Source organism: Mauremys mutica, chromosome 3 (genome assembly GCF_020497125.1).
Source record: "Mauremys mutica isolate MM-2020 ecotype Southern chromosome 3, ASM2049712v1, whole genome shotgun sequence".
NCBI classification, from domain to species: Eukaryota; Metazoa; Chordata; order Testudines; family Geoemydidae; genus Mauremys; species Mauremys mutica.
Genome location: NC_059074.1, coordinates 135,542,826 through 135,570,186, shown reverse-complemented (window position 1 = coordinate 135,570,186; position 27,361 = coordinate 135,542,826). Strand labels below are relative to the sequence as shown.

Below are 27,361 nucleotides of genomic sequence, written 5' to 3'. Positions count from 1 at the left end.
TCAAGACCTCAAGCCAGATAAAGTCTCTTAAGCAAAGTAAGCTGTCATGGGATACGAGGGAAGGTTCTCTCATGGATCAGTGACTTGTTAAAAGATAGGAAACAAAGGGTAGGAATAAATGGTGAGTTTTCAGAATGAAAAAAGGTAACTAGAGTGTCCCTGAAAAAAGGTAACTATGGGACCAGTACTGTTCAACATATTCATAAATGATCTGGAAAAAGGGATAAACAGTAAGGTGGCAACATTTTCACATGATACCAAACTATTCAAGGTAGCTAAGTACAAAACAGACTGTAAAGAGTTACAAAGGGACCTCACAAAACTAGGCAACTGGCAACAAATGGCAACTGAAATTCAGTTTTGATAACTACAAAGTAATGCACATTGGAAAATATAATCCCAGCTATACATAAAAAATGACAGGGTCTAAATTAGCTGTTACCACTCAAGAAAGAGATCTTGGAGTCATTGTGGATAGTTCTCTGAAAATATCCACTCAAGGTGCAGTGGCAGTCAAAAACGCTAACAGTGTTGTGAATCATTAGGAAAGAGACAGATAATAACACAGAAAATATATTGCCTCTCTATGAATCCATGATATGCCCACATCTTGAATACTGTGTGCAGATGTGGTCACCTCATCTCAAAAATGATATACTAGAATTGTAAAAGGTTCAGAAAAGGGCAACAAAAATATTAGGGGTATGGAACAGCTTCCATATAAGGAGAGATTAATAAGGCTGGGACTTTTCAGCTTGGAAAAGAGACGACTAAAGGGGAAATATGATAGAGGTTGATAAAATCATGACTGGTGTGGAGAAAGCAAGTAAGGAGTAAAGTAAATGTTATTTACTTCTTCTCATAACACAAGAACTAGGGGTCATCAAATGAAATTAATAAGCAGCAGGTTTAAAACAAACAAAAGGATGCATTTCTTCACACAATGCTTTCAACCCATGGAACTCTTTGCCTGAGGATGCTGTCAAGGTCAAGGCTATAACAAGATTTTTAAAAGTACTAGATAAGTTCCTGGAGGATAGGTCTATCAATGACTATTAGCCAGGATGGGCAGGGATGCAAAACCATGCTGTGAAGAGTCCCTAGCCTTTGTTTCCCAGAAGCTGGGAATGGGCGACAGAGGATGGATCACTTGATGATTACCCGTTCTGTTCATTCCCTCTGGAGAACCTGGCATTGGCCACTGTCGGAAGACAGGATACTGGACTAGATGGACAGTTGGTCTGAATCAATATAGTCATTCTTATGTTCTTAAAGAACACCATTCTAAAAGTTAACAATTTTAACAATAAATCTCATTCCATTTTATAGCTTAAAAATGATTGGATTATTCAATACTGCTGAGAAAACAACTGTATATTGTGAGCTTCAATTATGAGTCTATAACAGGTTTCAGAGTAGCAGCCGTGTTAGTCTGTATCCGCAAAAAAAACCAGGAGTACTTGTGGCACCTTAAAAGACTAACAAATTTATTTTAGCATGAGCTTTCGTGAGCTAAAGCTCACTTCTTCGGATGCATAGAATGGAACACACAGACAGGAGATATTTATACATACAGAGAACATGAAAAGGTGGAAGTATGCATACCAACAGGCAGAGTCTAATCAATTGAGATGAGCTATCGTTAGCAGGAGGAAAAAAAACTTTTTTTTTTTTCCTCCTGCTAACGATAGCTCATCTCAATTGATTAGACTCTGCCTGTTGGTATGCATACTTCCACCTTTTCATGTTCTCTGTATGTATAAATATCTCCTGTCTGTGTGTTCCATTCTATGCATCCGAAGAAGTGAGCTTTAGCTCACGAAAGCTCATGCTAAAATAAATTTGTTCGTCTTTAAGGTGCCACAAGTACTCCTGAGTCTATACCAGAATGCTAGCACTGTGAGTTCAAGTAGAGTTTTGCCTGTGAAGCCCTCAACTACTGTTTAAGTGTCCTTTCTGTATAAATGCTGTTGTGGAAATTTGTGAATCTTCTGAAGATAAAAATCAACTGGTCTTGAACCAAAAGTGACATTGTAGCACATGGCAAATACTGTCAGGCATCAGAAATAAAGTACTGTTATTCTTTGTAATTTAAAATTCCATGGCACTATTCCAAAACTGTCTCTCAAGTGAGATCAGTCAAATGCAATTATAATATTCCTCTAATAAAGGGCAAGATTCACAAAAGGTTTAATGAAATGAAAAATGGATCTAAAAAATCTATTTTCAATTAGTAAAGAAGTTCTTCTAAATCTTAGTATTTTTTTTCAAACATACTAGTATTTAGTAGATTGTAGAGATTGTATTAAATGAAGAATATGAATATTAACTCCAATTAAAATGAAATCAATCTCAGATAATTGTAGTAATCCTATGTTTTTTAAGGAGACTGCTAATCAATCTTCTATTGAAACTCTTAACAAGATAGTTGCACAGTCTGATGGTTAAAGGAAGAAAGTGGAATTCAGAATTTCTGGGTTCTTTTCCCAACACGGTTAAATGAATTGCTATATCATCTTGGGGAAATCACTTAATTTCACTGTTTTATTTATCCATCTATAAAATGGGTATAATTATGGTTATCTATCTTGCAGGTTTGTGAGGCTTAATTATTTGTAAAGCAGTTTAAATTTTTAAAATAAAAGGTGTCAAGAGCATTATTGTTAATAATATCGACAGATTTTAAAGTGATTAGTATTTCAGGGATATTGTATTTGGCTAAAGCAGAACTCCAGTAGCCTGACCCAAACTCTCTTTTCCTTGCTGCATAGTAAGTTTGATCTATTTAACCAGACATCACAAACAACAATAATGATTTTATGCAAACCACACCAGTTATATATAGGAGGGTATGTGTTTCAAATGGTAAGTACCAGTAATTTTTACAGAAGTTGCCTCACCAACTAATTTAGGAAAAATCATTCTGACCCAAGGACATATTCAAGTTTCTTTTTGAAGTCTTGTTAAAAGAAAAAAATCCTGTACTAGAAGAGTGCCCAACACTAGCAAGATAATGCAAGTGTAGATTAAACAAATGCATTCCATTATCTGTCAACTAAAGTAAGGGCTTTGGGAGGAGAGAAAAAATCACTTTCAAGGTTATCATGATCATGGTGAGACAGCATAGACAGAGAGAGTTAAATGAAAAATGGAAAACCATCAGATGGGATAATGAACATTTGCGCAACTTTGATTTTGAACCTTTTTTTGGTAAAAGAAACATGACAATCAAAACAAATATCCATACAGAAAGGTACAACATTAAGTACATCACAAAAACAAGTAAGAAACACATTTGCTGAAGAACCATCAGTGTTTTTACCAGTGGGTGTTCCAGGATTTTGTACAGGAAGGTGGTACTAGTGAAAGGGGAATCAGGACAAGGAGCTTAGATGGGGATAGCACAAAGAGAAGGTTGGAAAAGGGCAATTAATCTTACATCCATCTTGACTCACTGCAGGGTTTTCTGCTAATGCCAATGTGGAGATGGGAAACGAAATCAAGTTTCATAGAACACCACCACTACTAAGAGGTCAAAGCCTACGTCCATTGAAGTCAACAGGATATTTACAACTGACTTGAGTAAAAACTGACTCAGGCTCATAGTCAGTAATAACAAGCTAACAACTCATTGATAAATTCCTGCATCAAATGTAGAAGTAGCAAGGAACAGGTTATATTGTGTACTCTGGACCTCACTCCATTCCCCTAACAATCAACCACATGTTCCTGAATCTTGGAGTAAGTATCTATCCTGTAAAATGGAATGAAAAAAATATATTCTCCCTGGGTCACCCAATCTAAACTTTGGTGCTCTCTTGGAATGACTTTTTAGATAGGTATTTGTAGGATTGCTAGCAGTTATGTGAGCTCAGCTATCCCATAAAATCTAGAATATCTAGCAGTCATTCACAGCAGGATCTATAATTTCTCCTCCAGACACAATGGCTGGGCTTTCATAATGCTATCAGGCATTAATACCAATGGCATTGGGCTGCCTATAACTCATATTCAGTGAATTAAAATGAGTGTGCTCAGTGACAGATTAATTATTGTTATCCTTTGCCTCTAAGGGATACACATTTTCTCTGTTGTATGAAAAAGCTCTCAAAGTGCCAAAATATCAGGAATAACTAGTAACATCCTGCTGTAACCCTGAAAAGAAACAGCAGAGGTGTTTTTTTTTATTATTATTATAATAAACTACCAGCTACTTTGGCAAGTACTGTAGTAGAAAATGAATTCTAACTACATAGTGTAAACCTGCCAGTGGCAGCTAACATCTCCTTTCTATCCCAACCTCCAGCCCTCTCTGGATCCACCACTGATTTCCTGTGATTGCACAAAATCAATGCAGCGATAAAGCCACATTAAATGCACAACAAAAATACTACAGGAGGACTACAGCACAAGGGTTTGTATATACAGATATATATATATATATTTTAAAAACATCCAACCATTGCAAATACTGGGCCCACTAAAAAGACGACAACCAAACAAAAAAAATTAAATAAATGAAAAAAAAGCTTGCTGCTCTTACATCTAGTGTGCCAGTTACTGTGCAAATCCTGAGAAAGGGAGGAAGAACAAAGAAGTGGGGAAAGTTGGCATAAAAACCGAAGAGTTTGGAGTACACAATTATGATAATAGAAAAGAATCCACTTGTTTAAAAGCCTCATAGGAACAAAAAAACCTCATGGTATTCAGGAGCTGTACAGTGCTGACACAAAGCTAACAACAGAAAAAAATTAATAAAAAGCAGCTTGTTTTTAATAATTACCACGCTCATGAGTGATGACTGAGGAAGGGAGGACAGGACATTTAGTTCAAAGAAAAGAAAACAGGAAAAAAGTAAAACAAAAAAGTTGAGAATTTGTTTTTAGCAGAAACAAAACATACTCAGTATTGGTTTTGGCAAATTAGTTCTGCACTAAAGAGAAAGATCAAATACAAACAAACAAACCAAAAAATTCTCAGATGAGGAAGCATGAAAATACCCTGATATGAGAAGAGTCATTTATGCAGTTGTCAAAGAGTCATTTATAGTTGCTTGCAAAATTTGTAATTTCTAATAACTTTGGTAGATGATTAAAAGAAAAATGATCCTGTATCAAAAAGCCCATTTCAAAAACCAAAATTATTAATAATAATTTTAAAAATATATATTAATGGAACTTATGCCCAGAATGTCCAAACATTCTGGAGAATAATTTGCAGAGAAACATGAAAGCAATGGTCAAGCCAGCCTATGCCTAATAAGACAGACAGCACTTGGTGAATGCACAATCCAGAGTAATGGAGCCAAAGTTTACTCATGTAAATTGACTTTAATGAGATTACTCAAATGAGTCAGGCAAGAAGGATATGACCTACAATTTATTAAGCTATGGGAGCACTTCTGATGAAAGAGAATAATTTTAGAAAAGTACTTGTAATCTGTCTTAAAGGCATTCAGTCAAATTAAACAATGTGATGCAAGCACCTGAACAATCAAGAAATATGTCATGTAAAACAGCTACAGGCACAGTAGCCAATGACATATGCAGTGAAGCAAGTATGAATTATGAACTCCAAAATACAATAATGAATATGCAGTCAAGCTTTTTTCCCTTGTTTTTAAGAATAAAAACATGTAAAAGGATTAGTTAGCTATAGGATTTAAACACACAAAAATATTATGAATGAAGAATGTAATTGGGAATAGAGAAAATGTGCTTTGGTAGCTCTATTAATCACATAAAAAAATAAACCTAATGGTTCCAGACAACCACACTAATAGGATGACAGAACACATTATGAGACAAAAGAAAGAAACTAACGATGAACTGACAACATAGGAGGTAGAAAACCCAAATTGTTTCAAAATCATAAGTAAACATAAAATATCATATTTCCCCAAAAGACAAATTACACAGAAATACTTGTAAAACAGAAACTTTCACAACAAATATCTTCCAAACAGCAGCTACTGTTCCCGTGACCTCTGATATTTAATTTATTGCTTACTAAATTGTCTATTTTTCATTCAACCAAAGACAATTTAACAAATCAGTTGGGAGCCCTTCGTTTTATTTTATGCTGAAACTGGTTAGGGATTTCTAAGTTGTTTGACATAAACACTGCTGTTTGTGATTGGAATCTCCTTTCAAATTTACTTTGCTACTTCAAAATGATATACTGCATTCCTCTGAGACATTCCCTCATTCTCAAACGTGCTCTAGTGATCTTTTATTGTCTAGTACAGTCTAAAGTAGGCCAGTTAAATTATAAACTATCTGAAGAAATATCATCTTAGCTTCACTCTTAAACATCTTGGTGCAGATTTACAAGGGTCCTTAACTATACAGTTTTGATGAAGAACAGTAAAAAGGAAAAGATTATTTTCATAAGATGATAATACCTGATCCTTCTTCTGTCACCATGCCAAGGCCCTCTGCTTTGTTTTGGCGTTCAAATGCATTTAGGTCAAGAACACTGGAATGAGAAAAGTAATATAGCATTTAGATTCTTTGATAAATCCAATATTTTATCTTGTTGATTTTCAAAATGATGGAATTAAACTTAGAAATATAATTATCACCTTAGCTGGAAGATGGAAAATAGTGTTTAGGAGATAACTGAAATGTAATGTCACTAAAGCAAGGTACACCATTTTTTTAAACAATGGGCCAAATTCAGCTCTAAGTTACACGGTTGCACATTTGGAGAAATTCCATTAAGTCAATTCAATTACACTGGATTTACTGTGTAAATGATAGCAGAATGTAGCTCATTATGATTTATTGAAAAAGAAAATACATGTATATTATCTCTATATCTCACATTTCATAAAAATAATACATTATTATTTGGATGTACACATATTCCCCCATTATCTACTGGGAAATTACATAGTTGTGTAAGCCCAAACAAAGGTCACTGTTTGGCCATACCGAAAGGAGGACAGGAACATTTTACATGGGTTTAATCAGGGTGCAACTTTATTATTGGATGTCTGGGACTACCCGGCAGATAAAAAAAAGTGTACAGTGCAGGTAACCCCATGTTTATGCCGTAATTACCTGGGGAGCTTCCCCCTTTCTTACTGTTCTGCTTCCAGCTGGAGCCATGCAGCTGAGACATGCTGAAGCGTTGTGTGCCCTCCTGCTTCAGCCTACTCCATGTAAAAGGGAGGGTTCAGGAAGAGGTGAAAGTAAGCCAGTGTGTCCTGGTACAGCATACTGGACCAGCTTCTCCAGGCAGCAATTTATAGGCCCTGGGGTTCCCAGCAGCGGCTGGAGCCCTGAGCCCTTTAAATTACTGCCAGAGCCTTGCTGCCAGATCCCCGGGGTTGCGGTGGCAGCTGAGACCCCCGGGGTTCCTTCAGCAATTTAAAGGGCCTGGGACTCTGCTGCAGTAGCAGCAGCTGGGAGCCCCAGGCCCTTTAAATCACTGCCCAAGCCCCCAGCCGCCCGCCACTACCCCGGGGCTCCAGCAGCAGGGCTCAGGCAGCGATTTAAAGGGCCCTGGGCTCCACTGTAGTAGCAGCAGCCGGAGCCCCGGGCCCTTTGAATGGCACCCAGGGCTCCCAGCCGCCTCTGCATCTGGTATCTCCGGCAGTGATGTAAAGGGCCCGGGGCTCCCAGCCACCACTACTGCAGATGGCCCTTTAAATCTCAATCTAAACACCAACCCCTTCTGGTTGAGGCCCCTCCCCATGCTCAGGACTCCAGCGAACCAGTAAGTCCTTTAAGTTACTTTCACCCCTGGCTTCAGGTGTAGATCTTCCCCTTTTAAATCCTACATTCCTAGGGAATGAGTCAGTAACCACATTGACCCTTTTGCAGCAGTTTTCATCCTCCCCCCAAGCCATAAATCACTATTCCCTTCATATCAACCAATGTATTTTCACATTTTCAATTTATTTTGGTTTATTAAGATGTTTAAAGGTCTGTAGTACCATGCAGCTGTACTCTGATGCACTGGGAAATCCAATGTTAACATCTCTATATTGTTGTGGTAGAGATGATTAAGTATATATTGTTTTACTGACATATTTTTCCATCAAAAATGGGGGGGTTGGTGGCGAAAATGTCATTTTCTATAGAATTTTGATTATTATTGATGGGAAATTAAACTTAAATTTGCATTTTGTTTCTGTTGTGTGTGGGGGGGTGGGGGGAATCAATATGAATGGAAAGAAAAAAAATATTTCATTTTGCCCAATCATTTTGAATGAAAATTTTCAAATAACTTTGAATTAAATATTTTTCAATGGGTTGGGGAAAGATGCCTGTTTTGCTGACAATCTCTATTCTCTAGGCTGCTTAATCTCAAGCAGCAAACTCCTAAGGGACATGTGCTACCACTAGCACCTCCACCCCACCATCTTCTGCAAAATAGACAAAGCCAATTGTAAGTTACGGTGGTTTTGGAAGTATTTACTATCATCAATCTGTAGAGACCTGAAGGAAACATTCAAGATAGAGAAGCTTTTCACTAGCTCCACCATTGCCCTCAGGGTGCAGAAAGTGCCATGGAATTCTGTAGGTTTGGGGAAGAGAGAGTTCATGTCATAATGGCTCCATCTCCTGCCTTCCCTGGATTTAGTTCACTGTGCCCTACTTCACAACCTGCTCTCCTCTGAGCCACACAGAGAAGAAATTATATGGCTCCATTTATCATAAGTCTATGGCTCATCTACCTCGGTGCAGGGATTCTCATTGTAACAACTATTTTGTTCTTTGGATAACGTAACAAAGGTGGTAATCTGCAATCCCAGATGGGTTGTAACTTTCTGATGAAAACTTCATATTTTATTTTTTTCTTTGCCAAATTGAGCTTTATATTTTTCAAAAACTTCATATCCATTGTTATCACCCCAAAATATTTTACTTTTAATGAAAAAATACGTAAACAGCTATTTTTGTTCAGGAAGAAAAAAATAATATAGTAGTTAGTCCAAGTCCTAGGACATCTGCCATGCAGCAGATGGTGCAAAAGGGAATCTTCCAGCAGCCAGATAAATCAGGATTAGGGATGTTTTTCACCAGCCTGGAACATAGCAGTCATACTGTAACAGTGAACTGGGCTCAATTTTAACTTTCTATGCAAGTGTCTTTATACTATTACAAACACATTCAGAAACATGAACCTGCAAAAAGACCACAGACTGTCCTCCTGTCCACTCCAAAACAAATGACTTAATTCCCTTCTCCGCCTTCCAAAATTCTATTAACTCTCTCCCCACACAGAGGCCTCCCTGGAATTCTTGAGGAAATGACCCTTGCAGAATTCCTTGAAGGTATTCAAATCTAGGCTCTGTTGGAGGATGGCAGTAGATGAGTTCCAGAGCCAAGAACCCCTCACTGACAATGCCTTACCACTAACTCTGCAGGCTGTTATCTTGGACACATCAGTTGATTACAAATGTCATATCATCATGTGAGGAGAGAGGTTGTGGCTAAAGTAGACAAGACCAAATCATGTGTCATTTATATGCCAGAACCACCACTTTAAATTTCACCCCCAAATCAAATCGAGTCCAATTCACATCATAGGCCACAGGTGCAGTGCACTCTTTGCACAAAACATCAAAAAATCCAATATCCTTAGACTGTAAACGTGAGTGGGAAATGGTGAGCAGACATTTCCAAATGTTTTCACAGCCTGTAAACATCAATGAGCTAAATCAGGAAGTAAGGTACTATTTGTTGTAAGGGAGGCAGAATTGGGTACACTGAAATCAGGGAATAAGTCATGGCAGCCTGCAAGGTAAGTAGCTGGGAAATTAGTCATAGGGGCTCAAAAGTGGGGTACAAATATTCAAAGACAATGGTTTATGTAATTCTGCCCGAGAGCTGGAGATAAGCATAGCCCCAGGACAGTCCCACTATCATAGCATCATAGAAGATTATTGTTATTGAAACCCTAGGAATATGAAAGGAAAACAATTTTGTGTGTGTGCGCATGTGCACACTCCTGGCATATTTACCCTTCCTGTCTCACCAGGTAATTCTTCCGACATTATACTGATATTACAAATCCTGTAGAAAAGAATCTAGATACAAAATAATAGATGCATTATAATAGATATTTTCTTACCTACATGACTGCATAAGACCAGCAAGGCTCTGAAAGAAGCCCACATCCTTTTTGTCCTTGAGATAGTCGAGCATTTTCTACAGCAAACAAACCACATAGTATAAATGTTAAATCATTGGGTATCTGTTATTCTATGCCAATTAGACAGTCTTGTGAAATAATTCTGATGGCATTTATAAATTAGATAGAACAGACCAGTTGACAAAAACCCTCATACCACAAGTCAGGCAGATTTTTTGTCACCGACCAAACTTCCAGAGGAGGCTGCCACCATGACGTGGACACTTTTTAATGAATTAGAGGAAATAACAACAATCACTAACCTCAGCACATTCAGAACTAAATGCAAAATCTAATCTTTGACTTAGCTTTCTGCTACTTCATTCTACACATGCACACACACAAACTATAAGTTAATCTATTTCTCTAACAAGCTGGAAGGGAAGAAAGAAGGAGAAATTGTTTTTTCTTTTTAAAAGTATTTGGAAGATTCTCTGGGATTTTGGTGATGACAGTTTAAATAGAATTACTGATATGAAAAAAATAATTTACATGGAATGATATTGCAGTGTTACAAATTCCGACTGAATAACTGTCACAGAATGTACCCCTCCGTCCACACCCTATTATAATAATCTTTGTACAAGGTATCTCTTGGAAGGTATCATTTGAGATCTCACAATCTGCTCGAACCATCTCCCTGCTACACTACTGTCCCCTACTCTTCTTGAAACACTACCACTCTCCGCTGAGGAGCCAGAAGAGCATCAGCAGATTCATCACACTACCCTTTGCTGACCTATTATTTTTCAGAAGATGTATTATAGGTGGTGCAGGAAACACTACCTCCATTAAGGTTGCCAAACACTTTCCTTTATCAGACCCTGTTTTTGGTTGCTTATAACTTCTCCAAACTAGAACAGTTCAGCATCTCAGAGAATGAGGTAGACTTAAAAATATCTTACCACTGTTTCTTTGAGAAGCTACTACATCTTAATTCCTTGAAATTTGGCAGCAGCCTCACAGAGGTATCAGGGACGTGTGTTTTGCCATCCATATGAAAATTCAACCAAATTTGACCAAATTATAAGCATTTGCTAAGTAGAAACTTATTATAGGATGCTAGATAAATCATGTGGATTTTGTCTGCACTGCGCATGCTCCATCCTCTCGCAGCTACTATGTGCCATCCCCACTATCAAAGTGTGTGTCTCCAAACCCCACTAGTGGCAGGTCCACACAGAGGATAACAAACTGTTATCCTACAAGTTACTCTGTTCACTCAAGTGGTAGAGGACTGTGCTGTGGTTCTGAACGTCCCAACCCTGCTGAGGATCCATGCTGGGGGGGACAATATGGTTCCCTAGGATGAAATGGTTATGTTTTTAATGTAGGTTTTTTGCACACACAACCTTAATTCTGGCATTTAATTAACTTCTGGGTGCTTGATTCTGCAACCTTAGTGTTCTTGTAACACAGTTTGTCTAGATGTAATTATAGCGCAGTACTAGACTGACCCATGCTTAAAGGCTTCCTGTTCAATCCCTTTTAGGGCTAAAGAACTTTAGATGCAAAGAGTATAGAATATAAGTGCACTTCCAGCTCAGACCTCCTCCTCACCTCGAACAGCACCAGGGGCCCAAACAGGGGAAAGCTGCAGGTGAAGGAGTAAGCAACTTGCCAGTCTGGGATTTCAAGGAGGCAGCAGGTAGGTGCCTGTGCCTGAAGAGGAAAGGCAAAGCAGAGGAGTCTCTGGCCTGGCAAAGTAGGATTGAAAAAGGAAGCAGGAGTCGGGGGGAAGGGTAAAAGGGAGGGGGCAGAGCAGAGAATGGCTGCTTGCTCATTTTCAAGAGGAGCAGGGGACCAGTGGTTGGAATGGTAGAAGAGAAATCATGGAGGGGATAGGGGGAGAATGTATGTATTGAGGGAGAGGGAAGAGATCTCAATTGTTTAGTTAGCTGATTTTATTTGGGAGGTGGCTGGTGAAGGACAGTGGAGGACAGTGTAACTAATGGTCAGCCCAGCCACAATCAAAACACCACTTATTTTGGGCACCAGATACCACTGCTCCAGTTTTTTTGCAAGGGTAACTCCACTTAAGTCAATTGGAACATCTGGGATTACACCAGCTGTAAGTGGAATAATACAGTGGTGAATCAAGCCAGTTAAGTGTAAAGGAGTCATGAAGTTCAGAGGCAAAAAGAAGCAAAATATAAATAAATATAAACTCTGTATAATAAAGGTAAAGCTCATCTGTGTGTGGGATAAAACTGTCTAAGGGGGCCAGTCTGAGACTGGTTAACTCCCCCAGGAGTTAAGGACCATCACAAACCTAATTGCCTTCAATTCCAAATGTTAGCTCCATTTCTTTCACTTGTCCTGCTTTCACATAAACACACAGCAACATGTATATTTAAAAAACAATCAAAACAAAAAAACAAGAAACGCCACTGTACACTTCTCCCCTTCAGGAGAGGAAGGCAGAACACATAACACATGACAAATGTTAGTCACATCACTTAATGGGATGCTGGAAGGCATTCAGATACTACAGTGACAAATGTCTATTAAGAACCTACATAGAATAGATTGGATAGAATGGAATGGTTTACACTCAAACACTTTACCTGTTGAACTGTAGAATTTCCTCCATTTAAGATGGCAATCCCAAGCTTTAAGGTGGCAGCAACCATGGGACCCATCTCACCTTGAAAACATTAAACTATTATTTTAGTTCATATTTAAAAAACAAACCAACCTATTCTACTAACTTACCCTGCCTTAGGATGTGCACAGCATGGAGTCATTTACATAGCAGTTTACAGGAGAGGATCATTTAAATAATCTCTTTTGTAAAAAAGACGCACACATTTTTCCTTCACCATATCTACTCTGTGCTTTCAGGCAGGTCTACACTACTGCTTGATGACACGTTGCTCAGGGGTGTGAAAAAGCCACCTCCCTGAGTGATGCAAGTTACACCAACCTAGGTACCGGTGTAGACAGCACTATGTCATGAGAGATGCTCTCCCACTGACACAGCTACCGCCTCTTACTGAGGTGGAGTAATTATACCAATGGGAGAGCTCTCTCCCATCAGCATAAAGCATCTTCACCAGACATGCGATAGTGGTGCAGCTGCATAGATGTAGCACATCTGGTGTAGACTAGCCCTCATACCCTCTAAGAATACATAGATAAAGACTATATAAAAAAAGGAAAGTAAAGATGAAAAACATGAAGAATTGTCATCAAAGAATATAAATTACTCTTCAGTCATGACAGCCTTGAGCAGCTGGTTCTGAGGTTGGATGCACAATTTAAAACTGACGTGTCAGTTTAACAATGTGTTCTTACTGTATGCCCACACAGACAAAACTTTGACAGTTCCTCAAGGACTAACTGTGAAGTGAAGAATTTAAATATAGTAGCTAGAGGAAATTGGTTAGTTCTGCTTATGAAGGAGAGAGTTGTTTAAGTAATAGTGCAGTAGACACAGCACAGAAAGGTAGAAAAAATGATTGGTGAAAGATGGGGCCTAATCGTAGGTGTAATTTGACTTGTATATTTGGTGAGGCAGCTCCAGTCAGCCAATGGGGCCACGCATGGGAGGGCAAATTCCACACCTGCCTGAGACTTGCAGTTGAGGGGGGGGGCAACACCCCCCACCCTCCTCCCAAACTGCAGCACCCATAGGCCTGATGAACAGAAGCCTAAAAAGTTATACTTCTTAGCAATATACAGTGAAAGGATATGGACAAGGCAGGGGATGAACAGATTATAAATGGGCATGGGTGAACTTGTTCAGAAAAAAAAAATTAGAGCCTGTGCTAAGTGCACAGACACACAAATCCTGGTAATTCTGGAGCCTTACTTTGTCATTACACATTCCCAGTGCACAGCTATGACCTCCCCACCAACTCTCAATCATCTCTACATCATCTGGGCTCCAGCCAGGGCCAGGAATGCAAAAATACCACAAGAAAATTTCTTCTGATTGGTTTTTTAGAAAACTTTTGCAGGATCAACTTCTAATGGCCACCTAAATTTGAGGTACACCTCTACCCCGATATAACGCGACCCGATATAACACGAATTTGGATACAACACGGTAAAGCAGTGCTCGGGGGGTGGGGGGCTGCACGCTCCGGCAGATCAAAGCAAGTTTGATATAACGCAGTTTCACCTATAATGTGGTAAGATTTTTTGGCTCCCTAGGACAGTGTTATATGGGGTTAGAGATGTATTTATTTGAAAATGAACCTAATTTAAGGTATAGCCACCAATAATTATAAGGAGCAAGTTCTAGAGCCAACAAATCTTTAAAAAATAATCCCAAAGAAGATTTTATATGTACGTAAGCGGTAGGTCTTTACCTTTGCTGGCGCTGATTGTTTGAAGCACCATCTCTGCAGCACCCCGATCATGCAGTCTTGCTTGCTGGTACAGAAGCTTCTGTTTTTCCATTTCTTTTTCCTGAACAGAAATTCCAATCATTTAAATTGAGGACTTCAATGACCATCAGCTCGCCAAAGATTTTTTGTTATCTCTTAGTATATGGGCTCTATTGCAACATCATAGACCTATTCAACGCACACACAATGCTACTGAACAAATATTTAACATGTTCAATATTTCCCTTTGTGTTTTTCTTTTTATCCTTTTAGTCCTTTGTTTATCGGGAAGGAGTTCTCTCAATTGTAAATCATTTGGTCCATATTCACAGTATATATGTACTGCATGTATCAAACTTGCACTTCTGTGCTATGTTTTTGTGCAACAGTTTATACTCTCTTAATAATCTTCTACAGCATGACCATAACTTGATACTGCTCAGCACACGGCTCTTGAGGTGGAAATTGTCCCTGAATGACAGAATAGCTTCGTTGGGAGTTTCATTCATCTGGGAAAATTTGTTTAAAAAAGAATAATAGGCAGTGTTGTATATTTCAAGTAAGATGCTGACTTATAATACAAGATAGGTTTCCCCAACCCACAACATATCCCAAAAGGATATTAGATAGAATACATTGTGCCTTTATATTTTGCATTCTCTAGTGGCAACGAACAGTACTGCATGGTGCTGCTTGAGCAATGGCTGAAGTTTGTTCTTCATTATTTAAACTACTGAAAACGTAAAGAGAAAACATAGAGGCACAGCTAATTCCAGGTGGATATGAGCTTTCACAAGCTTAACTGAAGTTTGCTGGAGAATTGAAAATGACTAAGCAGTGTAAGTTGCAAAATGGAAGTTGCATAGAGCCCTATGACTGCGAGTCCATCTGATGGCGTGGTAGAAAAGCATAGTCAATGGGGCATGACACCATCAATTAGTATCATGCCCAAAAACACAACGGCCAAAACATGTATGACCTAAGAGCAGGAACAGCTGCAGCAGAAGTAGCCAGAGTGACAGCTTTGCTGCCATAAACTTTCCATCCAAAGTACAGAAAATAGACACTGAAAGATGGAAGAGGTTTAAAAAATGAAGGCTTGCTAGATACAGACTATGAAAAATAAAAAATAAAAAGAGGTACAAAATAGAAATGGGTTCAAATGAATGAAAAAAGAAACCTTTAAATCAAAAGCAAACCAACACAGACATTTATGCTGTTACCAGAGAGGTCTCGCTGAGGCTGGCAAATTTGTTTCTTAAATCTTTGATAATATCGTGCTGCGGAAACAAAATTCATCAAGTTTTTTTTTTCATACTACAGTTTGAGCTCCTGTGGTTAAACTTTTCCCTTAAATTATGTGATAAGTTGAAATGGAGGCACAGAAAAGAAAAAGAAATATGGCAGCTTTGCTTTATGTGGAGCCATGCTAACGTCTGAAAGGTTTGCCTTCATGTTTAAACCTCTTCCTGTGAATTAAAAAACAGAACAAAACCATACACGTACACACAACCAAATAATCATTACACAAAACCAAATAATCATTACAACATAGTTTCAATAAAGCTGCAACAAAATATTTTCATCTGCTTCAGAGGTCATGGAAACTCGAACATTTGATTTTTCCTTTACATTTTCCTTTATTTATTTTTAGACCCAACAATCTTTTCTCTCTTCCATTGCAAGAGTCACTTATTTACTTTTGTCTTCAGGCCCAGGTTTATTATAAAAGGACATTTTGTTGACAGCCTGATGAGGAAAGCACAGTAACATGGAGCTTTCCCTCCATCTACAGACCAAGAGACCAAGAGAATGGGTAGGTATGACGCCTGCAGTTACACAACAAAAGAGAGTCAGGAAGAAGCCTGGTAAAAGGGTTTAAAACCAGGTTGGAGAGAAACGAACTTCAGGGATTTTGTACCTCTCTCTGGGAAACTCAGCCATTTAGATAGTTGCCAATGGCAGAGTGGTCCAGCAAAAACAAGATATGAAGATGATCAGTCCTTGGATAAGAGCTTCCAAAACTCACATTTCCCCTCTCAGCCTGGCTAAATTTTCTGGTGCACCTTTCTCTAGACAATGAAGGAGCATATGTGTACATGGGCTCAGGAGAGAAGGCAAACTGCCAGGAGGACAAAAAGTATGCTAGACCATTAGGTGTCCTATTTAGGTATTATCACTTCTCTGCGGTGTCCACATTCTTAGATGCAGTTGCTACTACCAAGCCAGCTATAAGGCTGGCAGCTGTGTTTAATTGTGTTCAGTCAGGCTGATCTGAAGGAAGCTTGATAAGGTATTAGCTTAATGAGTTAATTTGATCTCATTCATCACACCATCACAACCACACACAAAAAATCATGCTAAAAGAAAAGTCTGGTATAATAAAAAAAAATCAACATTTCACAGAAAGGATATTTTTAAAACTCTGACACTAAAAAAACAAATCAGTTGTTTGTTGTGTGATCTTAATTTTTATTGTATAAATGAATCTTGAACACTGAGAAGTGTACATATGTGGATTTTCACCCTGAAGGCTTTCCCCAGCAAGGCTGTGCATGAGCTAGGAGGCTCCTTCATCATTATCTTCATCAGAAGTAGAGTCTGTTCAAAACTTAGACATTTTTTTCTGTTTCATCCTCATATTTTAATAGGTAAAAAGCAATCATATGGCAAAGGTAGACATTATATCTGTCCTGTATTTGTATCACAACTAAAAATTAATTTACTTATAGTCATGCTACAGTGATGTCTGATATATTATACTTTTACCTATCTTAGAATATGTAATAATTACAGTACATCAAAATATTACAGGTTTGTAATTGCTGGCAAATGTTGACATTTTTAATGTTAACAACCAACTCTCCAGTACAGGAAGACAATTTGTATTGTCTAAACTTTACATGCCTATAAATATTTTCTGTGGGTAAGTGTATGCCCAAGATTTATGATGTTACTTGCTCATTTCTTTGGACTGTGTGCTTGGCTTGTTACTTTCTTGTACTGTGGACTATAGATATTCAGAAGACTAAGACAGTCCAAATGTTCTATTGCTTAGTGCAAGCAGTTTTCTTCATGTAGGTCTACATTTACACGTCAAAATATCAAGAGGAGTTTGCTCTTTTGTGAAGAAGCTAGTGATTTTGGATCCCTAATGAAGGAATTATATTTTTATTCACTGAGTTGGATGCTAGAAGAAAGAAGTCTTGTTTAAAGGCCGTTCTGGTCACATATTTCAAAATTAGGATGTGGCACTGCCATTAGTCTGTAAGAAGAATGGCTATTTGCAAATGCTTGGGACAGGCTGGTTTTAGAGTATAAGTTCTAGGTCCTTGCTGAAGAGGAGGTTGACCAGAATTATTAGAATGGAAGACTATTACTGAGAATGTTACTTTCATTTGACTTTCCCTGTTAGTAGTGGCATTGGTCATTGTAGGATAAGTGCCTCAGGAATCTGTGCAATCATCAATCAGCAGACCCAAGGTAAGAGGTCTGGATTCTATTTTCATTTCATTTTGTTCTCAGTCTCTCTTCCAAGGACCACAGATGTGACTGAAATTCCTAATTCATGGTTTATTAACTTTCCCATTTTCAGTAGTCATCTTTCAAGCCACTGACACTACATACTGACAAATGGTCTTGAAAAATCCCATAATTTCTCTGGTTACTTACCTATTATCTGAGAGGAAAGACTGTGATAGATGTTATGTTATTTACAGCAACTTGTGGGTTTCTAAGGGCTTTACAACTTTATTTTCTTCAGGAGGCATAAGACATTCATTTAAATGATAGTGTAGCTGACTGAGCCCAACAGGAAGATATACTTATGCTTCTCTCTCTGAATAAAGCATAATTTATTCTTTAGTAGTTCTATGACTGCTTAAGCCTAATTCTTTGTAGTTGTTATCAAGGGACTGAAAAGCAAATTTGATTTGATGCAGTTTATTGTAAATAAATCTATAAAGCCTCATAGATCTTTCAATCAAAGATCTGGGGTCATACCTGGGATTAATTTGGACCAAACTTTCATATTTGGCAAACAAAGGTGTGGTAAAATTTTAACTTAAATATTAAAGCAGGAAGGTACTGTAGGGAGCCAGGTGATATTACACGTGAGCAGGAACTGACAAGGGTGGCGCTCTGGAATATTATATACTAACACAGCATGGCTCTTTGTCTCTTTCTAGTAGCTACCTCGCATAGGAAGGTTGGAGTCTACTACTACTGCCTTTGAGCTAATGGAACTGGCCCGTTAGCTCAAGCAGTTGACACTTATGCTATTATATCCAGAGGCTTAGCTTTAAGTCCCAGAGATAGCCAACTAGGAATTTTGTTATAGTAGCAGGAGCCAAGTACCAATAATTCTATAATACTTTATAAAAAGTTATGAACACATTTTGAAAGTCTGAAATAACTGAAATACATAAATGGAAGATTAAAATAGAATAACCTGAGAGAAGACAAAAAGGAAAAGAAACAGTTACCTCCATCTCATTCTGCAATGATCACATCTCCTTTAATTTATCCTCATGTTATCTGCTTTCCAAGATTTCCTCTGCCATACAGCACTAAAGGTCTCCCCCATCTTGTATGGTGGAGACAAGCCAATGCAGAGAATAAATCCTACTGCAGTGCTTACACAAGCAAAATGTTCATTTATTTCAGGGGTTGCTACGCAGGGGGCGGGGTCTTAAAAAATCTTTATGTTAAACCTTTAAATTTGCTTCATTATACTTTATGTTCTCTGGAGTAAGTCTGTTTTTAATCCTAAATTACACATGTTGAAATATACACAGGGAAAGTAAATGGATTATAACACAGTGACTACTCAAAGCTTAAAATGTAGTCTTCAGAAGTGTGTGTGTGTGTGTGTGTGTGTGTGTGTGTGTGTGTGTGTATGCACGCATGTGTGAGATAAAAAACTTTTCCCGTTCTGCTTGACAAAAATAATTTAAGTATTGCAATCTCTTGCTGCTGGAAGTCTGGTCCCACCAGATTTAGCTTTTCTTCTTGTTAAAATATATTATTGAGATAATACTCAGCTGAGTTGAAACATCTTTTCTACATTGGAGTCCTGCTAGCATTATACAGAATAACATAACACAAAAGGAATTTTTCAAAGCACAGATGACAAAGAATGAGAACGAGGGAGGTAAAAGCAAATTCACAGACTATCTAATTAGCACCTCCAGGCAGGTACACATATCATTAAAGTACAGTAGATTCATCTTGAAAGAGAACTTCATAGTAAAAATATTCTCCGCAATTATAAAAAATGATGTCCTCCTCTACTTGCAGAGCTCTCTTTTTTATACTTTGTTTTTTCTATTTAAAAATTCTTCCCATCTTTCCTCCCCAGAAAGGCAAATTATTGGCAACTGCTCCATGATGTCGAAATCTTGATAGAACTGCGGGGTGGGGGGAATGTCACTAAACATGTAAGTTTCAAAATATTGGTACATGCACTATTTGTGAGTCAGTGACTGCCTCAAACTTTGAAAACGTTCCTTTGGGATTTTTAGTTTGATCTGGTGCACTGTATACAGTATAAATGTGGTAGGGTATTGGGTACTGTACACATATGTTTTGTGAACAATTCAATCATCATGACCGAGTGTATGTATATGGAAAAGAATGACAGAGTTATATGTGTAAAGTGGCGAGAACTCTTCAAGGTTATGAAGACCATTCTTATAAGCTTCTTGGAGCACAAACATGTCTTCCTTTGTATTTTTTGCCACACATGCTGACACTCAACAAATATTAATGATAAAACCAAAACGTGGCTAGTCGAGACATTTATGCTAAAAATGGCTACTTTTACCAGGCATGCTGAGAACGCCTATGTGCTTGCTTTCCTGGGTCCTAATCTGTGGTAGTTGCCAGGAGATGAAAAGGGAGAAAATGAAAGAGAATATTGGGTCACAGGATAGGAAGAAAATTGGGTTGGACTTTCTACTCCTGATTTTTTAAATTTTACACCTAAAATAGCAACAGAAAGATAATACTTCTTTTTATATAGTAGAGAAAGGAAAGAGACTACACTGCCAACTATTGTGTGTTAAAAAGTTATATGTTTTTAACATGTGTGTTGACAAGCATCAACCAGCAGTACTTTATGTGTCACTAGCATCATTGGCTCTGTCAATCCTATCCCACAAAAGATGCATTAATAGAAAAATGTTGTATCATATAGTTAGATTTTGAGAAATAGTATGTGATCATGCATGTATAGGTTGTATAGGAATGCACCTGAGGGAAGAATTAGGGTTGCATAATCAATCAAATCATTAGCATTTCTGGATTTTGAACAATTAAACTGAAAACTTTTTATTGCATAATGTTACATCTATACACACACACACACTATATATATATATATATATATATATATATATAATACTATAATGTGTGTGTTTGTGTAGATACTTGTAATTTAACAAAGAAGACATAATATTAAACAAAATACTATTCTGTGTTCAGTGAGCATTAAAGCAGAGCTAAAAATCTACAGGAACAAAGAAATTCAGAGTTAAGACTGCCACTGCACACTTAATTCAGTCCCATTGTGCTGTAATGTCTCCATGTAGATTTGTCTCAACATCTTTATTGCTTTCATTTTGATATTAGCATTGTCATGCCATTGCAACCTCATCCTCATAGACTTAAATTGATATTGTTTTGTTTCATGTTTCCTGCCTCCATATACTTGTTTGCAATGTTGTAGCAGTGTTATATTTGCAGTGTTGGTCTAATGAGATCACTCAAAACACTCAATTCCTATTCAAATAGATAGGAACGGACATGATTACAAGCATGCTCTAAAAAGAAAAGCACTTGGGCTAGCAATCTTGCAAAGCTATGTCTTCTCTGTTCCAATAATTTTTTCCTAAAATACCGAGAAAATAAATTCCCTTAAATAATGTATAAAATTATGCATTATTTCAATTAATCTCTTTGTTTACACCGTGGGGGTGTGGGGAGGGGAGTAGGAGTGACATCTTTGAAACAGTTGCAAATTATGTTTTTTGCAGCTGTATTATTAAAACAGTCCATTAAAAGATTTTTACAATCCAAGTTGAGAACCTATTTAGCAGATCTGGGTCTGCGGTAATTTGAAATGGTTAATATCTCAATCTCTGCTTCCAAGCTGGGGAAACGGAAAAAACTCAGAAAGTTGGGATATGCTCAGTAAGATAATTATGTAACTATTCTGTTAAAAATAATCAGGGGACAAATAAGGAAATTACCAAACTCATCACTTGATTATTATTGTGGCATGTTTGTTTGCATCATCATGGAGGGGCAAATTTTTCCTCTTTTCTTTGACCACTGAGGGCCTAGCCAGAACCAGTTTGGTTCTTTTGTGCTGCTGCAGGGGAAGTGCATAGAATTTGAGAGCCCATATAGAAGGTTTGAATCACCAATGCCCCGTGCAGCCCCGCTTCACAGGGGATCACTCCATGTCCCCTCACTCAGTGGCATGATGTAGTCAGGACTGGTGAATTTTGCATAGTCACTATCTGTTGCTCCCCATGCAGTAGACAAACAGCAACAATAGGCCTCAATATCAGCTTTGGAGTAGCTCCACTAATGTTGTCTAGCCTATGACAAAAGGATCTCTTCCCCTAGTACTCCTTCCCCCACCATTATTCAAGCATGTTGCTAGGGTTTGGGGATTGGGCTATGACAGAGTAAAACTATTTGTGTTTTTTGTCAGCTTGATCTTGCATTTGTTATTCAGGCAAAATATCCATTGGCTTCAGGAGTTTTTTCTAAGTGCCAGTATGCAACATGGGGTCCTTCGTTTAGAACAACTTAAGGATTAAACTGTGCATAAAGTTATGCAACAAACATATCCATTTTTCACTTAAAAATTTTTTCATGCAGACTCAGAATGCCAAATTCTGCCTTCTCCCTTTGACCGTAATAGGAGATGTGAACATTTAGTAGCAGATTTTTGGCTCTAGATTTATATAGGATTTATAGGGTGACATTTCATCATTTCTGTCAGTGAACACAACTTTGCTCAGAAATTCAAATCTCTTGCAACAAATTAAAAATTTGCCACACCATTTTTTCTTCAAGGAAAATTGATTGTTTTCACAGATCCATGTAACTCTAGAATTTGGTAGAGAGAGGTCCATCAGGAAACCCCCCTGAAACAGCTAACCACAGAGTGGAATCTTGAGCTGGAATTTGTGTTATGTTGATATTAGTTTCTCTCTTGATAAAGTCAAGTCCCCGCGAATTGGGTGCGTTTGACTCTATAAAGTGTGTGCAGACTTTATTTGGAACAGGGCTATTATCTAGAATGTGTATAAAGATGATGAATAAATCACTGAACCAAAATGAGAGATTTTAGAAAAATAAAATTGAATAGATAATAAAAATGACAACTGGGGATGTCTAAGTACCTTTAGTTTCTACAGACAAAGCCTCTGGCAAGAAATCAAATTCAATGTGTGGATCATTTTAATGGGACGAACCTTAGTTACATAAAATAAATTTGAGAGAGAACATCTTTTTAAACATGCCATACACAAGTCTCAGGATAATGTCTCCTTCAACTATCAAGATAATCAACACGGGAAACAAATTTTCCTCCAGATACGCATACTGGGCTCACACTGAAGTAGATGGAAGTTCATCATGCAACATGGGAAGGCAGAATTTGGCTATTAGTTCCCCATCTTTTTACAGCTTTTAACAAGGCAAGTTTTCTGCATCTTGCTCTGTTGGCCAAAAATCACCAACATTCTATTAACTAATTGTCAGAAACAATTTGAATTATTTTTGTCTTCATTTTTCTCTTTAAAAAATAAATTAAAAACTCTTAAAGGAGCCAAGCAACTGTGGTTTTGTAATGCGGGTCTAATAGGGTACTCAAAAATCTTTAACTTACCAACTAAGGACTAAATGTTGACAAAAGTGTCCTCTAAAATTGTGCCTGCAACAATGCAATAAAACAGTATTTGTACATGCAAACAGGGTAACTGAGCAGTTAACCATCCTGTTTGAGTGTGCAAATGAACATTTTGTTCTTGAACATATGCATCTAACGTTCTGCAGGTTCAGTTTTAGAGATTATTTTTGGAAATTTGGTAGTAACTATTAAATATGTAAAAATGACACTGTTTTTTCCATTTTTTTAAGTTTTATTTATTTATTTTTTAAATAGGAAGGCAATTCCATGTTGGTTTGGAAAACACAACCATTGTACCTCTAATCCTGAGCTGTTCCGGAGACTAATATGTATCATAGAATCATAGAAGATTAGGGTTGGAAGAGACCTCAGGAGGTCATCTAGTCTAACTCCCTGCTCAAAGCAGGATCAATCCCAACTAAATCAAGTCATTAAGTCAGAGCAGCCCCTGTGTTTGGAGAATTCTCTGATGGCTTTATCCATGCCCTTTAAGAAACCTTTACCCCTCTGGAGCAGAGGAACAGAATGTGCCCTCATATCTTCCAAGGATGACTTTTGCCTAAGCTTTCCCACTAAGGTCTGGAAGTGATGGAGGAGCAATTTCAGACTTGGATTCATGCCCCTCATGACCGGTGAAAGCCAATAACAAATACTGATTTAAATTTTTAACATATCTCTAAGAAATGGTTCTCGCTAGATGTCCTTGATTCTCGGGTTTCCTCTCATTGCTCTGACAGAACCCTAGTTTCTTGACTGTCAGGACACAAGATACAGCCACTCTATTTACATAAGCTATTCCAAAGGACCACAATATTGATGATCTCTAAAGAGCTGGATCCTAAGCTGAGAGTCTCACTGAATTATTAGATGTTATTAAACAATATAAGTTTCAGTATATGTGCCCAGCAACTGGGCGATGTGCACATTGTGAAATCTAATAGCTGAGTGGTGCCATCTTTTACTCTTCTTCTCTTTTCTCCTCTTCCCAGATTCAACTGATTTATTTTACGAAGTAGAACTGTGTTTTTGATCCTCCATTTGAGCACTGATCCTATCCATATTAATAGCACTAACATATAACATGCTTGGTGAAGACCACTTTGTATTCAATCCAGTGAGGCACTTTGATTGGAAGCACTTTTTATCATATAGAAGAATCAAGGACTCCACAGAGTTATTTCTATATCTTTGTCTCTACGTTTACGAACTACCCACTTATAATCAGCAAGGAGGAAAAAAATAATCTTACTAATGAAAAATAAGTACCAGGGGAGCAAATGCATGAGGTCTGCACCTCAATATTGCACTGCAGTGTAGCCAGGGACATACTAAGGCCTGAACATCATTCCTGTGGGCTTATATTCTGACCTGTGTGCTGCTCACATAGAGACCCCAATATGGATTATTCGTGCCAAAAAGCAAGAGTAAACTGCATAGGTCATGGGCTGACCGTGTCTCTTCACTTAAAGCCCTGCCAAAGAATGACCATTCTGAGGTTCTGATTGTGAAGGAGTTGCAGAAAGTTGATCATCATACACATTGGACTGTCACGATTTTTGCAGATCCACAGAACATGGAATAAGTGGATGGCATTCAACACTGGGATTCTAATCGGACAACTGTATTCCTGAAGCCTTAACATTTTCTCCTGTCCTGCAGGAAAGGAGTGTGGGTTTTTTAGAATTTACTGTTTCCTTGCTTTTGTGGGTTTGTGTCATGCATGTTGTATGTGTATCAACTGCACCTGCTTCCACACAATGTTTTTTGTGTATTAGTTTCCTAGGCTTTTTTAATGCTTCATTTAGTGGTGATTAGACAAAGGCCTTGCAGACTTGTGGGAGGAAGAAATGCAGCTCATCATGGAGTATATTTTATCTGTCAGCACCTATGAATAAACCTTCATGTATCAGCAGCTGCACAAAAAACTCCCTCTTTTGTAAGATAAAATCTGACAGAAAAACATAGCTCATGATGGAGCAAGTTATATGTGCTCTTAGTCCCATCATGTGGCTGGAGTCTTGTGCCTGTTGCCAGGAGCCCAGCCATGAGTCATGTGCATTCCTAGTCCCAATCAACCATCAGGTTTGTATGCACCGTGCATAAACTTGCAGTTATTAGGAGAACAGCAATTAAAAATGGCCCTAAATCCAACAATCAAACTACCTCTTGCACTAGCTCTATTCTGGGCACACTAATTTAGCAAGATTTTGTAGACAGACAATGGTGTTGTTTTTTTTAAAATAGATATCAGTCAACAATGAAAAGTAAGACTGCACAGCAAAAACTTCAGCTGGATCTGAAATTCAAAGGCTTCTGTTAAAAATGTATGAAGAGAAACCACACAAAGCTCATGTAGGAAATTCAATGGGCATAAAAACTAACTCTGTGGAGTTGCACACCACCTGGCTACATGCTTTTTGAGAAAAACAGAAATAAATGCCCCATTTTTAAGCCCATTTTAGATTGCAACCCTAACTATAGAGTTTCTACCTGGTGCCCCATAATGAAGGCTGAAGATAATAACAACCAACCATTTTCATTGAACATGTTACAAATATTTTAGATTAAATGACCAACGATCACTTAATCTACAATTCTAAATTTAGATCTTTAAATTAGTGGAAGACTTTGGAAAGAGTGTCAATCTACTCCAAAGAATTTAAATTGCAGAAAAGGTAACACACTTGATATTAGGCTGAAGAACACTGGAACTATGACTTTGTTGGATGGATCAGCAGCATGTTCCTGGATTAATAAGATGCCACACAAAGTTGGCTTGTTAAAAAAAAGCAAAAGTATGACTGTATTCCCTTCCGATCTGAAGAACAGGTTCAACTATAGAAATTAAAGAGTGATAACTGGAAATGATGGAAACTAACATTTCTTGGAAGAAGGCCAGCAATCAGTTTTTTTTAAAGTACCATTGGCAAGAATATTATGATAATATGAAAAAATAAAAAAATAAGTTAAAGGTTATTCCATTTTCCCTAGAAGGGAAAAATGTTTTTGTATTTAATGGGGTCAAAATGTTTCATATTATTAATCCTTGGAGTTTTAAGACGAATACATTTTTGTTCAGATGAAGGGTACTGTGAAGATAAATTATGCGAAAGCTGAAAATAGTTAGAAATATTTTAAAGACCCTTTACATGAACTTATCCAAGATGTTGGGTCTAAAAGCTAAAAGTCACAAAATTAGACCCAGACAAATACACACATTTTTTTTTTACCTTGCTGCGTTGCGATCCTGTGACCTTAAGAAAGGGTGAGGACAAGAAGTGAAACAGCAATAAGAAAAAATATCCAGAAATATTTTGCAGATAAGTGATTGATCAAAGACATATGTAGATCTCCTGTCTCTCATTTCTGTGCTTTAGTCACAAGACCATGTGCCCCCTCATATAGTGATCACTATTACAAAGTCAACATTAATCTACAGTAAATGTAGAGTAGTGTCTGAGTTACTGCAGTTATTTCCTATTCTAAACATCGGAAATAACGTGCTAACTGTGGATAAATATTGACCTTTTCTTAACAGTCATTGCTCTATAAACAGAGATGCAAATAATTGATTTATTACTGCTATTGTATATACAATATTATTGCAATAAACACTACTCTCTCAATATTTCTTACCCATCCAAACTCAGTCACCATTGGAAATCTTGTCAGCCTGTTCTCATCAGATTTTCAGAATGATTTGTGGTTTAGGATATCCATTGAACTGTTACATGTTTGTCCAAACTGGCTCTTTTAAGGTTCACTCATCAATTTTATATATACATGTGTGTGCATGTAAATATATAGTTATGTAACACTCTCTTTTCTCTTTCTGTTTTACTACTATGAATCTGAATACTCATATTTGTCAATCTAGCTTCTGACATGCAGTTCATTTACATAGTAAGTTGCAGGAAGCCATGAAGCAAGAAACATAAATGTCAGTTAGAAGCTA

General features: G+C 37.6%; 1 protein-coding gene across 1 annotated transcript in view; it reads right to left on the bottom strand.

Annotated features, from left to right (window-relative positions):
* RYR2 (ryanodine receptor 2) overlaps nucleotides 1–27,361 on the bottom strand; it is a gene marked incomplete at its 5' end in the record, with an annotated part of 534,914 nt that overhangs the window by 80,416 nt on the left and 427,137 nt on the right. Inside the window, 5 exons of the mRNA XM_045010317.1 lie at nucleotides 6,404–6,477; nucleotides 10,087–10,163; nucleotides 12,714–12,793; nucleotides 14,463–14,562; nucleotides 26,637–26,660. Of these exons, the coding sequence (XP_044866252.1) occupies nucleotides 6,404–6,477; nucleotides 10,087–10,163; nucleotides 12,714–12,793; nucleotides 14,463–14,562; nucleotides 26,637–26,660 (355 nt within the window). The remainder of the gene's footprint in view (nucleotides 1–6,403; nucleotides 6,478–10,086; nucleotides 10,164–12,713; nucleotides 12,794–14,462; nucleotides 14,563–26,636; nucleotides 26,661–27,361) is intronic.